This window comes from Macaca thibetana, chromosome 1 (assembly GCF_024542745.1).
Source record: "Macaca thibetana thibetana isolate TM-01 chromosome 1, ASM2454274v1, whole genome shotgun sequence".
Lineage (NCBI taxonomy): Eukaryota > Metazoa > Chordata > Mammalia > Primates > Cercopithecidae > Macaca > Macaca thibetana.
The window spans coordinates 134,482,387-134,495,745 of NC_065578.1; the positions used below are offsets into that span (position 1 = coordinate 134,482,387).

General features: G+C 46.8%; 1 protein-coding gene and 1 long non-coding RNA gene across 2 annotated transcripts; one reads left to right on the plus strand and one right to left on the minus strand.

Moving 5' to 3' along the window:
- Positions 1–6,353: 6,353 nt before the first annotated feature.
- On the plus strand, positions 6,354–10,087 carry LOC126936406 (butyrophilin-like protein 10). The gene is given in 4 exon segments (XM_050759212.1): positions 6,354–6,480; positions 6,692–7,045; positions 7,995–8,276; positions 9,882–10,087. Coding segments are annotated over 4 exon segments (927 nt in total). The 5' UTR covers positions 6,354–6,395.
- Positions 8,554–10,148, minus strand: LOC126936995 (uncharacterized). Its single transcript, XR_007719623.1, has 3 exons — positions 10,063–10,148; positions 9,886–9,981; positions 8,554–8,786 (listed from the first exon to the last, which is right to left on the minus strand). It is a non-coding gene; the product is annotated as an uncharacterized LOC126936995 (long non-coding RNA).
- Positions 10,149–13,359: the final 3,211 nt, after the last annotated feature.

Here is a 13,359-nt window from a genome sequence, read left to right on the forward strand (position 1 = left end):
CAGGGAGGTGCTACCACAGAAATTAGATGACACAATGAAATACCAGTATTTCAGATTTTAAGGACATACACACATAGCTGTATGATTTTGTGTCTGTCTGGGGAGCTATGTGTGTATATCCTTTAAAATCTGGAATACTTTCCAGATTTGTGGCAGAAATGGAAGTGTTTTCCAGAACTGACATATGCCATTATTTGTAGAAAGCCTTGGTCTCCTTAGGTTACGACTTTTATGGAACTTCTAATTCCTTACCCCCATTACTAAGTCAGGCAGGTTAGAGTAAGATACAATTAGGTATTTCCCTTACACAAGGAGGTTTGGCGCTATTAAAATCTCAGAAGAGAGAGGAGGAGGAGGAGGAGGAGGAAGAAGAAGAAGCAAAAGAAGAAGAAGAAGGAGGAGGAGGAAGAAGAAGAAGAAGAAGAAGAAGAAGAAGAAGAAGAAGAAGAAGAAGAAGAAGAAGAAGAAGAAGAAGAAGAAGAAGAAGAAGAAGAAGAAGAAGAAGAAGAAGAAGAAGAAGAAGAAGAAGAAGAAGAAGAAGAAGAAGAAGAAGAAGAAGAAGAAGAAGAAGAAGAAGAAGAAGGAGGAGGAGAAAGAAACAAAGAAAAGAAAGAAAGAAAGAAAGAAAGAAAGAAAGAAAGAAAGAAAGAAAGAAAGAAAGAAAGAAAGAAAGAAAGAAAGAAAGAAAGAAAGAAAGAAAGGAAGGAAGGAAGGAAGGAAGGAAGGAAGGAAGGAAGGAAGGAAGGAAGGAAGGAAGGAAGGAAGGAAGGAAAGAAAGCAGAGGAGGGAAGAAGGGAAAGGGGAAGGAGGAGGAGGGAAGAAGGGGAAGGAGGAATAAGAGCAAGAGGAGGAGAAGAAGGAGATAAGGGAAGGAGAATGAGGTGATGACAAAGATAGCCAAGAAGATGAGGATGGCAAAGAAAAATAAAGAGGAAGAGGAAGAGGGTAAAAAGATGACCACAAAGAAGATCATGATCATGAAGAAGAAGCAGAAAAGGAGGAGGAAAAGGAAGGGAAAATGAGAAAGAAAAAGGAGAAATATAAGAATAATGTAAGAAAAATGTGAGAGGAGGAGGGGAGGAGAAGCAGGATGGAGAGTAGGAAGAAGATGAGAACGTGGAGAAGAAGAAAAGGAGAAGGAGGCATTAGAAAAAGAAGGATATCAACTCCTGAGGTCAGAAGAACTTTTTGTTCATTTGATTAGCTAGTGCATTCCAAAGGACCTGAATGCCTGAGACACAGATTTTTATGAATAAATAATCACTGTTGGGTACGAAATGACCCTACTTCATTTACCTCATTTAATTTAGTTCTTCTCCTGCCCTAAATGCTTGCTGTATCCCATCTGTCTCTTCTGCTGAACCTTGCTTCTCATCCTGAAGGCCCCAGCATCCTCGTGTGCCCCTGCTCAGTCCTGTCTCCTCAGGAGTGGCCAGCTTTTAGTGGTTTTTAGTCTTCATTGCACTCACCTGGTCGTCATTCAACTAACACCATCTCCAGAGTCTAAGACACAGAGGCGATCCTTAAATGTCCATGTTGGAGGGGCTCCTTGGCAGATCTGCTTGTTAGGGGGCTCTTCCAGCTACATATACGAGCACTTTACATAATATTGAGAAAAAATACACGGTTTGCATTAAAGAGTGGGAAGCCTTGGGAAGATAGGAGGGTGTGGTTGCTGCAAGGTACCCCTTGGGCCTGGACTAAACAGTGTGTAGGCAGAAACTGCAAAGCCTCAGGGAGTGAATTTACCATCCAAGAGTGAGGTGAGACAAATCATCCATGACTTGGGTAAATATTGTTTTAAATACTTAGAGGATCCGGAATCCCTGTGCACACAGTCCCAGGGGTTATGGGAAGCAGAAAGTTTGTGCAGGGAGATAGGGAGAAGGAGGAGAGATTAGGAAAAGTACCATTTGTCCTCCAAGACTGCCCCTATGGATTTGGTCCCATTATAGGACAGAGGGAGGGTCTACAGGGAAAACACCAGTTGAACTGTTTTCAGAAGGGCTTTGAGAAAAGAGGACACAAACTGGCCTGCTCAGGGCCCAGACAGCAAAGCTGGCTCCCAGGTCCAGAGCAGATGGAGGGGGAGGGAAATACAAGAGGACTCCTTCTGACAGAAAATCTCACTGACTTCTTGGGGGCCTTAGGGAAAACTGGGCTTCTGCACAGCAAAAGCAGCCATCAATGGAGTAAACAGACAACATGCAGAACAGGAGAAAATATTCACAAACTCAAATACTCACGAAATACTCACAAACTATCCGCAAAGAGCTGAGATCCAGAATCTGTAAGGAACCTAAACAATTCAACAAGCTAAAAACAAATAACCCCATTTAAAAATGGATAAAAGGACTTGAACAGACACGTCTCAAAAAGACATACATGCAGCCAAAAAACGTGAAAAAATGCTCAACATAACTAATCATCAGAAATGCAAATCAAAATCACAATGAGACACCATCTCACACCAGTCAGAATAGCGATTACCAAAAAGTCAAAAAATTAACAGATGTTGGCAAATTTGTACAGAAAAAGGCAACCTTTATACACCGTGTGGGAGTGTATTAGCTCAGCTACCATGGAAAGCAGTTCAGAGGTTTCTGAAAGAACTAAAAGTAGAGCTACCATTTGACCCAGCAATGCCATTATTGGGTATATAACCAAAGGAAAAGAAATCATTCTACCAAAAAGACACATGCACTCATATGTTTATTGCAGCACAATTCACAATAGCAAAGAAATGGAATCAACCTAGGTGCCTGTCATTGGAGGACTGGATAAAGAAAATGTGGTACATATACACCAAGGAATACTACACAGCCATAAAAAAGTGAAATTATGTCCTTTGCAGCAACATGGATGCAGCTGGAGACCATTATCCTAAGTGAATTAATACAGGAACAGAAAACCAAATGCTATGCGTTCTCAATTATAAGTGGGAGCTAAACACTGGGCACACATGGACATAAGGATGAGAACAAGAGACCCTGGGGACTACTGGAGCAGAGAGGAAGGGAAAAGGAAAGGGTTGAAAAACTAACTTATTAAGTACTATGCTCACTACCTGAGTGACAGGATCTCTCAGATCCCAAACCTCAGTGTCATGCAATAAATCCATGTGACAAACCTGCACATGTACCCCCTGAATTTAAAATAAAAGTTGAGGAAAAGAAGAAAAAGAAAAGAAAACAGGGAAGAGGGACTGGTGCACTGACACACATTCCTGCAGAGGGCACCAAAGACCAGACAATCACATTTTAACAAATGAGATTTGGGGGTTTTCTTGTTTTCTAAACATAATCCCTTCCACAAGAGGGTGGATAAGCAGCTCTTTTTTTTTTTCTTTCTTTCTTTGTTTTCTCTCTCTCTCTCCTCTCTCTCTCTGTTGTTTTTCCTTTTCTTCTGTTTTTTCTTTTTTTAAATATTTTTCTTTTTTGTCAATTGAGATAAAATTTATATAATATAAAATTGACCATTTTAAAGTATACCATTTGGTGGCACTAAGTACATTCCCAATGTTTTGCAACCACCATCTCTATCTAGTTCCAAAATATTTTCATCACCCTAAGTAAAACCCCAAAAATATTAAACAGTTATTCCTCATCTCCACTTCCATCTCCCCCATCTCCTCAGCCCCAACAACCACAGTTTTCTTTCTGTCCCTGTATTTACCTGTCTGGTCATTTCATATGAAGGGAATTGTAAAGTGTGTGACCTCCTGTCTTCTTGCCTTTGAACTTTAAACATTGTACCTGAGGTGGGTTGAGCTGAATGTGTCTGCAGGAGCCCTGGTTGCCCACCTGAGAGACTCTGGGCCACACATGGGCTCATGCACAGAAGGACCACTGTGTCAAGTGACCTACCCATGGGCTGAAAGCCTACACCACCAGGACACCCTTCTCCGCCATAGCTTTTCCCAGTGCTCATGACTCTTCGTCTGACAACAGGCATCACAATCTGTTGTCAACACAGTGTGCTCTGTACATCGTAGCAGCTCTCTCTAGATTGTTCAAACCTGAGCCCTCCTTCCCAAGTCATTGGGACAAGTGTGACTGGATGCAGCACAGTGGCTCATGCCAGTAACCACAGCACTTTGATAAGCTGAAGTGGGAGGATCGCTTAAGCCTGGGAGTTCAAGACAAGCTGGGAAACATAGCAAGACTTTATCTCTACAAAAAACACCAAAAATTTAGCCAGGCATGATGGTGCACCTGTGGTCCCAGCTACGTGGGAGGCTGAGATGGGAGGATTGCTTGAGTCTGGGAGATCAAGAATGCAGTGAGCAGAGATCACACCTCTGTACTCCAGCCTGGGTGACAGGATGAGACCCTGTCTTTAACAATATATTAATTTTTTTTTCTTTTTTTGAGGCAGAGTTTCACTCTGTCACCCAGGCCGTAGTGCAGTAGCATGATCTTGGCTCACTGCAACCTCCACCTCCCTGGTTCAAGCAATTCCCCTGCCTCAGCCTCCCAAGTATCTGGGATTACAGGCGCAGGCCACCATGCCAGGCTAATTTTTTTTGTATTCTTAGTAGAGATGGGTTCTCACCATGTTGGCCAGACTGGTCTTGAACGCCTGACCTCAGGCCATCTGCCTGCCTCGGCCTCCCAAAGTTCTGGGATTACAGGTGTGAGCCACCACACCTGGCCAATTAATTTTTTCAAAAAGACAAGTGAGTCGAGTTTTAGGTCACGTCATTGTCTGGTAAAAGCAGATCACGGGGACAACATAATTCTTACATGCTGACATATAAAAGGGGGAACAACTGGTTGACCAAAGGGACACTCCCCCAGGAGGGACATAGGAGGGACCTGGCACTTGGATTTCCTCCACCGCCCGCGGGCACGGGGAGTGCTCAGCACCTGTCTGCAGAGTTCAGATAAAGCTCCTCCCTCTAGGAAAGCAAGGACTCCTTTCTCACAAAAACCACCCAGGAAAAGGCCCAGACTTTTTAGTCTTCAAACAAGAAGGTGAGGAGGGAATGGGCCTGGCCGCTGGGTGCAAGAAATCAGCATGAAGGTTCTAAGCTGGGTCAGGGAGGCTGCCAATGAGAACAGACATCCATGACCCCACGGCCATGGAGGGCAGTGAAAGGCTGGGGAAGATGAGCCCTGAACATCCCTCCGGGACAATATGGGAATTAGGCCATTGCGACATGATCATAAACACCTTTCCTGAAGGACCCGGGCCAGCTAGGCTGGGCCTGCACACTGCCAGATAACTGCAGGCTTTACCTGCATTCACAGCTCCTTCAGTTGGCCTGGGTCCCATCTTGAGGCCTGTCTCCTCCCCACGGGCAGTATCTCCTGCTCCCCAGCCCTGGGGCGTTCCACACTGGGGATCACACTCTATGGGAAGCCTTTTTTGTCCTCTACTGCAACTGCCCAAAAGGCACAGTTACATACTTTTGCAAAAAAAACAAAAGGAAGAATCTCTGGAAACCGGGGGAGTTGGCAGCTTTTGCCAGATGTCGAGGCTGCCTTTCACATCACCGCCTGGAGACAGCATGTTTGGCCTGGGTCACACCCACCTGGAGTTGGCAGGAAACTAAATTAATTCCCCTAAAGTTGCCAGGACTTCCCAAGGAAGCTGCAGCAGCTCTCGGTGCCAGGTGAGCATTTTCTATGGTCAGGATGCTGTTCACTCTTCAGTGTTTCTGCTTCCTCCAACCTCTCCCCATCCCCAAGGGGCAGAAGGACCACAGGGTCTTCCTGGAAGGCAAGAACCAAATAGGACAAGAGCCTGTGCCCACACAACTCCCTAATAACACACGTAAATGCCCAACATGGATGGCTGTGCTGGGAAGAACCGCCCAAGGCCACAGACCTTTTTCCCAATACCTGCTCTCTAAACCGAGGTTACAAGAAATGCTCACAAGAGACTCATGAGGGTCTTGGCCTGCCCATCCCAGCTGAAGAGCTCTGAGGATTGGGCCCAGACCCCAGCCCCTGACTATAGAAGTCCCCATGGGGACAGCGGGAAAGCAAGGGATATTAAGGGAATCCCCTGATGTCATTCTGACCTCGAATTTGCTTAATCCGAGTCTGGGTTTTCTCCTCCAGCATTCTGGTGTTTCATGACAGTCTCCAGCTAGAGATTGGGCTACGGCTCTTCATGAGCAGGTTAGAAAATCAAACCCCTTCCCTCCTGGATGTCCTTGTGGAATTCCACAGAGGGACTAGGGTGAGAGGTGTGTTACCCGTGAGAAGATGGGTACAGGAGCACATGAGGCTTGCTGTGTCTCCATTTATAGCATTAATAACTTGTTTGGGAGTGAGAGTGAATGACCTTTTCTTCTTTTTCTTCCATGGCATTTTTCCTCTGCACCTGTTAGCTTCCTGGCGGTGGCTCCTCTCCCAGTGACAGTGCGTAGCTCTGACCTGGCAGGAATGGCAATGATGTGCGATCAAGAGGACTTCCTGCCCATCTGCTTTGTCACCCTGGTCTTCCTGCAGCTCCCACTGGCCAGCATCTGTCAAAACTGTGGGACAGACTCTTGTGCAAGTCGAGGCAGGTGCCCTGGCATAGGAGGTGTGTGTCCAGCATGGCAGGAAGCTGAAGCATCTCCCAGCAGCTCGGGCTCAAGAGGTCCCCAAAGCCTCCAAGATGAGGGAGGGGCAGGGGGAAAGTGCCCTGGCCTCCCCACACATGGCTAACCCAGCCCTTTCTGATCTGCGTCTCCCAGAGAAAGCTGACTTTGATGTCATTGGGCCTCATGCCCCTATTCTGGCCATGGCTGGGGGACATGTGGAGTTACAGTGTCAACTGTTCCCCAATATCAGTGCCGAGGACATGGAGCTGAGGTGGTACAGGTGCCAGGCCTCCCTGGCTGTGCACGTGCATGAGAGAGGGATGGACATGGATAGAGAGCAAAAGTCATAGTACAGAGGAAGGACAACCTTCGTGAGTGACCATGTGGCCGGGGGCAAGGCCATGGTGAGGATTCACAGGGTCACAGCCTTTGACAACGAGACATACTGCTGCCACTTCAAGGATGGTGTAAAGTTCGGCAAGGCCATTGTGCAGGTGCAGGTGGCAGGTGAGGCCAGTGGCTAACTGGCTATCAGTCCTACTTCCAGGCATGGCCTCGGGGCCCAGCATGTTCAGGTGGAGGGCTTTTCAGGAGGGTGAGAGTGCACTCTCGCAGCTGCCATGCTGGCCTGCGCTGCTCCTGGGAAGTGCAGCTGTGAAGGCAGGGTCACCTTCCTCATCTTCCTTTCCCTCCTTACACCAGTGTACTGGAAAGGGAAGGGAAGGGAAAGAGAGAGACAGGGAGAATGAGAGAGACACAGAGATGGAGAGATAGAATGAGAGAGAAGCAGGGACAGACAGACAGAGGTGGAAAGATAGGTGGAGAGAAAGACAGAGAGAGGTGAAGAAAGAATGACAGAATTACAGAGATGAGGAGAGAGAGATGGAGAGAGAGGGACAAGCAGAGACAGAGAATAAAAGACAGGAGAGACAGAGATGGAGAGAGACAGAGAGAATGAGAAATTGAGAGAAACACAGAGAGAATGAAACAGACAAAGAGACTGAGTCAGTAACAGAAAGAGAGAGAGAGACAGAGACGGAGAGACAGTAAAAGAGAATGAGAAAGAGAGTAAGCAACAGAAATGGGGAGGAAGAGAGAGACAGAGAAATAATGACAGGAGACAGAGAGACCGAGAGAGAAGAGAGTCTTGAAATACAGGAGGTTTCCCGAGTGACTCAGAACTTGTGCTTTGAAGCAGACAAGCCTAGGTCCCATCTTGTGCCGTGAATTCTACTTCTGCAACACAGGATGCTTATTCAATCTTCCTGGGCCTTTTCCGTTTTGCTTACCCTATTTTGTCTGGGAAATGGGGCAACTCTGTTAAGGATGGCATGTGATACAGGGTAGGCAGTTTGTGAAATTGCCAAAATACATTGGAAATCCTCAAGATTTTGTTTTTCCTTTAAATAGAAGCAGCCATGGCTGCAAAGATTCAAGTCGCTGTCTCTTCCTTCAGGGCTGGGCATGGAGCCCAGAATCCAGGTGATGGAACAGCAGGATGGAGTCAAGGCAGAGTGCACATTAGCAGGCTGGTTCCCCAAGCCCTGGGTGGAATGGCGAGACTTCAGAGGCCAGGCTAGGCCTGCTGTGACCAATCTCTCAGCCTCGGCCACCATGGGTCTCTGGGCTGTGACGTCCAGCTTGATGCTCTGGGACAGGGCTGTGGAGGGTCTCTCTTGCTCCATCTCCAGCCCTCTCCTCCCTGAGAGGAGGAAGGTGGCTGAAAGTCACCTGCCCGGTGAGTCCTCTGTTCAGTTCTGTCCTCACAATCAGTGAGCACAAGATTCCGTGGCCCTGGACACTGGAGACATTAAGAGACAGCTGTGGGGCTTGTGGCAAGAGGGAACGGGCAGCAGGTCCCTGTCCTCACCTGGCTGGGGCGTCCTGGAAGGTGCACTGTTTGGGTGCTGATTACGGAAGAGGAACAGAGATAAGGATGCAGGGACACTGGAGAGAGCCTTGCCTTTGGGGGAACAAGAAATGTACACCCTAATATCAATGGTTTTTAGGGTTTTTAAAAAATAGGCTTTATTTTTTAAAGCAGTTTTAGGGTCACAACAAATTTTAGTAGAAAGTCCAGAGAGTTCCCATATTCCCCTAACCCCCTTGCACAACTTCCCCCAGCAAAAAAAACCCTGCATCAGAAGGAATGTCCACCATGATTGATGAACCTCCGTTGACAATGCCGTCGGCACCCAGAGTACGCAGTCTCCATGTGGGCTCACTCTTGGCATGGCGTCCCATGGTTCTAGAAAAATATATAACACCACATATCTGTCATTATAGTATCATACAAAATAATGTCACTGCCCTTAATCCTCTGTGCTCCGCTCATTCATCCTTCTCCCCTAACTCCTGGCCACCACTGATGTTTTCACTGTCTCCATAGTTTCCAGGCGTTCTGGAATGTCCTGTAGTTGGAATTGTGCCTCTGTAGCCCCTTCACACTGGCTTCCCTCACTTTGTGGTAGGCGTTTAGGTTTCCTCCATGTCTTTTCATACCTTAATAACTTGTTTCTTTTTTGAAACGAATAATGTTCCAGAATCTGGATGGACCACTGTTTATTGATCCATTCACCTACTAAAAAATATCTTGGTTGTTTCCAAATTTACCTTTTCACAAAAACTTTCACTTTTACTTTTCTAAATGATGTCAAACTTACAGAAAATTTGCAAGATTAATAGAGAAGTTGTCTGTGCATCCTTTACTCAGATTCACCACATTTCTACCTCGTTGTGAAATTTCTTTTTATCACTTCTCTCTTTATCTACAAATAGATATCTAATATCTACTTCCTATGCATATATCTATACCCAACTGTCTTACTCCATTTGTGTGCCTATAACAAAATATCACAGACCAGGTGGCTTAGAAACAAGAGATAGTTATTGACCGCAGTTTTGTAAGCTGGGAAGTTCAAGATAAAGGCGTGGCAGATTTGGTGTCTGGGGAGGGTGCTTCCTGGTTCATAGACAGCGCCTTCTCACTGTGTCCTCACATGGTGGAAAGGGTACGGGAGCTCTATAGGCTCTCCCCTTTATAAAGGCACCATTCCCATCATATCCATTATGGGGGCTCTACCCTCATGACCTCATCACCTCGCAAAGTCCTCACCTCCTAACATCATCACCGTAGGGTTTGGGATTTCAGCTTGGGAACTTTGGGGGACACAGACATTCAGTTCATAGCACCACGTGTGCAAATACATACTATTTTGGAAACTATTTCACAGTAATTTGCAAATATCATGTCCCTGGACTCGTGAACCCTTTAGCGAGTTTGACCTCAGAACACAGACACTCTCTCACCCCAATATTCCTGGCTTCTGGGAATCTTCTCTAGCTACCTTCTCCAGAAGCTCCCAGTTCATGGCATGGAAAGCGGCTCTGCCTCTGTTCCTTGTTGCAGTGGGACTCGTAATAGCTGGAGGCATCCGCATCTTCTGGAAATGTCAAAGGGAAAAGAACAAAGCATTGCTGGAAGAAGAGAGGGAACGAAGAGAAAAGGAGCAGAGGCGACCCACCAGCAGCAACGAGGTTGAGCCATGAGAGGTGAGCAGGGAGCCCCGACAAGGCACATCCTGCCCACCCTCCAAACCCAGGACCCTAACACGAAGCCCTGAGCCGAGGCTTCATCCATGTGTCCTCAAACACAGTAGGAATGGGATGGCCGATGAGGATCCTCACTCTGGAATTGCCTGATTATGATCTAGCCAGTGAGACCATCTGTCTCCTAGCAATCCCTTGGTTAGTCTTCACTGGCTGATTTTGGGCAGGCTGGTTGGACTCTCTCTTGAAAACGGACAGATCTGAGCTTGAACCCCAAGTCTGATGGGTGTGGGCTGAGGGACCTGGTGTGAGCCCTGAGCCACTCTGTCTACTGGGAGTGCTGATACCATCCTGAAAGAGTGCTGCAGTGACCAACAAAGTAGCATTTAGAGCAGGGGCCGCATAGGGGAGGGTTTGCAGTTGCAATCATTGTGATTATTCTCAATATTGACTGTGCCCATCATTCATTCACTTCACTCACTTCCTCCTCTGTCATTTCAGGAGTTGAGGACTTGTCCCTAGACTTCAGAGCCCTATTTGCAGCTGGTTGTAAAGACTGCATTATGATAGAGTCGTTTGTGGTGGCTTGCAGCTGTCATCTAGCATTTTGGGAGGCTGAGGTGGGAAAATTGCTTGAGGCCACAAGTTTGAGGACAGCCTGGGCAATATAGCAAGACCCCATCTCTACAAAAAAAGAAAAAAAAAGAAAAAAGAAATTAGCCAGGCATGGTGGCGTGTGCCTGTTGTCCCAGCTACTCAGGAGGCTGAGGTGGGAAAATCGCTTGAGCCCAGGAGTTTAAGGCTACAGTGAGCCGTGATTGTGCTACTGCACTCCAGCCTGGGTGACAGAGCCAGATCCTGTCAGGCAGACAAGAAAAGAAGGAAGGAAGGAAGGAAGGAAGGAAGGAAGGAAGGAAGGAAGGAAGGAAGGAAGGAAGGAAGGAAGGAAGGAGAAAAGAAGGAAGGAAGGAAGAAAAGAAGGAAGGAAGGAAAAAGAAAGAGAAAGAAAGAAAAAAGAAAGAAAAGTCAAGGTGCAGCAGTTCATGCCTGTGATCCCAGTACTTTGGGAGGCCGAGGTGGGCAGATCATTTGAGGTCAAGAGTTCGAGACCAGCCTGGCCAAAATGGCGAAACCCCATCTTTACTAAAAATACAAAAATTAGCCGAACATGTTGGTGGGCACCTGTAATCCCAGCTACTCAGGAGGCTGAGGCAGGAGAAATGCTTGAACCCAGGAGGCGGAAGTTGCAGTGACATGGTGCCATTGCACTCCAGCACTGTGTGCATACATGTGTGCACGTGCAAACGTGTGTGCATCTGTGTGATGGGTACACACACGTACATGTGTTCATGTAGGCACACATATGTACATGTATGTCTGTGTTTCTGTGCATGTGCATGATTGTGAGCATATGCTGCATGTGTGCAGGTGTGTTTGCATGTGAATGAGTGTGACTGTGTATGCATATGTGAGTGTGTGCATGACTGTACAGGTAAGCACATGCATGCATGTACAAGTAAACACATGCATGCATGTGTGTTTCTGTGTGTTCATTTATGTTTGGTGTGTCACGAGTGTGCATATCCATGTACAGGGCACGTTTGTGTATGCAAGAGTGCAATGTGCCAAGAGTATGTGCACATGTGTATTCGTTTACATATGATTTGCATATGTATACATATTAGTGTATGCATTCATGTGTGTAAAGACATGTGCAAGTGTGCATGAGTGTGTGTGCAAATGTGTACATGTAAGTGTGTGCATGTATGTGTGCATATGTGCTCCTGTGACCATGCATGTACATGTGTGTGTGTTCCCATCTATTCCAGAGAGCAGAAATGCTGGTGACAGGCAGCCACAGCCTTGTAAAAGTCAAGTTTTAGCTGCCACAAGAAACGCTGAGTTCCTTCTTTTTTTTTGAGAATTGGCTCTGTCGCCCAGGCTGGAGTGCAGTGGCATGATCTTGGCTCACTGCCACCTCCGCCTCCTGGGTTCAAGCAATTATCCTGCCTCAGCCTCCCGAGTAGCTGGGATTACAGATGCCTGCCACCACGCCTGGCTACTTTTTGTATTTTTAATAGGTATGGGGTTTCACCATGTTGGCCAGGCTGGTCTGGAACACCTAACCTCAGGTAATCCACCCGCCTCGGCCTCCCAAAGTGCTGAGATTACAGGTATGAGATTACAGGTGTGGCACACAGCCTGTGCTCCTTCTTTATTATTTTCTGAAACCCTGGGAGAGCCAGGCATGGAGAACTTATGGCAACAACCATCCTGCATGTGGGAGATGCTGAGGGAGTCTGCTTTCCTAAGATGGGGAGCTCTGGGGATGCTGTTACCCCAGATAGCAGGGAAATCTGACTTTTCACCTCAAGACATGATCTCATGAAATACAGAGAAGAGGCCAGGCATGGTGGCTCATGCCTGTAATCCTAACACTTTGGGAGGCCAAGTGGGGGCAGATCACTTGAAGTCAGGGGTTCGAAACCAGCCTGGTGAATATAGTGAAATGCCATCTCTACTAAAAATATGAAAAAAAAAAAAAAAAGAAAAGCTGGGCATGGTGGCGGGCACCTGTAATCCCAGCTACTCAGGAGGCTAAGGCAGGGGAATTGCTTGAACCTGGAAGGCAGAGGTTGCAGTGAGCCGAGATCTTACCGCACTGCAGCCTGGGCAACAGAGCAAGACTCCATCTCAAAAAAAAAAAAAAAAAAGCACAGAGAAGAGTCACTGTGGAAAGGGAGAGGCAAGGACCAGGAAAGGCAAAACTGGCTGGGCTGGAGATGGGACCAGTGGGAGGACTTGGGAGGGACAGTTAGCAAAATGTGAATAAGCTCTGCAGATTATGAAATAGATATTTTATAAAGCTATGTCAATGTCCATTTTCTGGTTTTGATCATTTTACTATGGCTATGCAAGATGTTATCATATGCCATATTCTTTATGCTTTTTGTCACTGTAAATCTGGAATAATTTTAATGTGAATAAGAAATTTCCTTAAATGATGACAGCATTTCGGGTGGAGGGAAACATGAAGAGCTGGACTAATTCTTCAGTGGGGAAGAGGCAGCTGGGGGGGCTGGTGTATAGACGTGAGGGAGAAGCGACAGCAACAGTTCTATCCCACAGCTCAGGCTCAAGGAACAGAGAACTGGGTGGGGAGGAGAAGAAAGGCGGGAAGTAGCAATGGGGATGTTTGGAGGGAAATAAAGAAAGAAAAGCAAAGGGGAGAAGGGCTTCCTTGCAAGAAGGAGGTAAAGAGGCATTTAGTG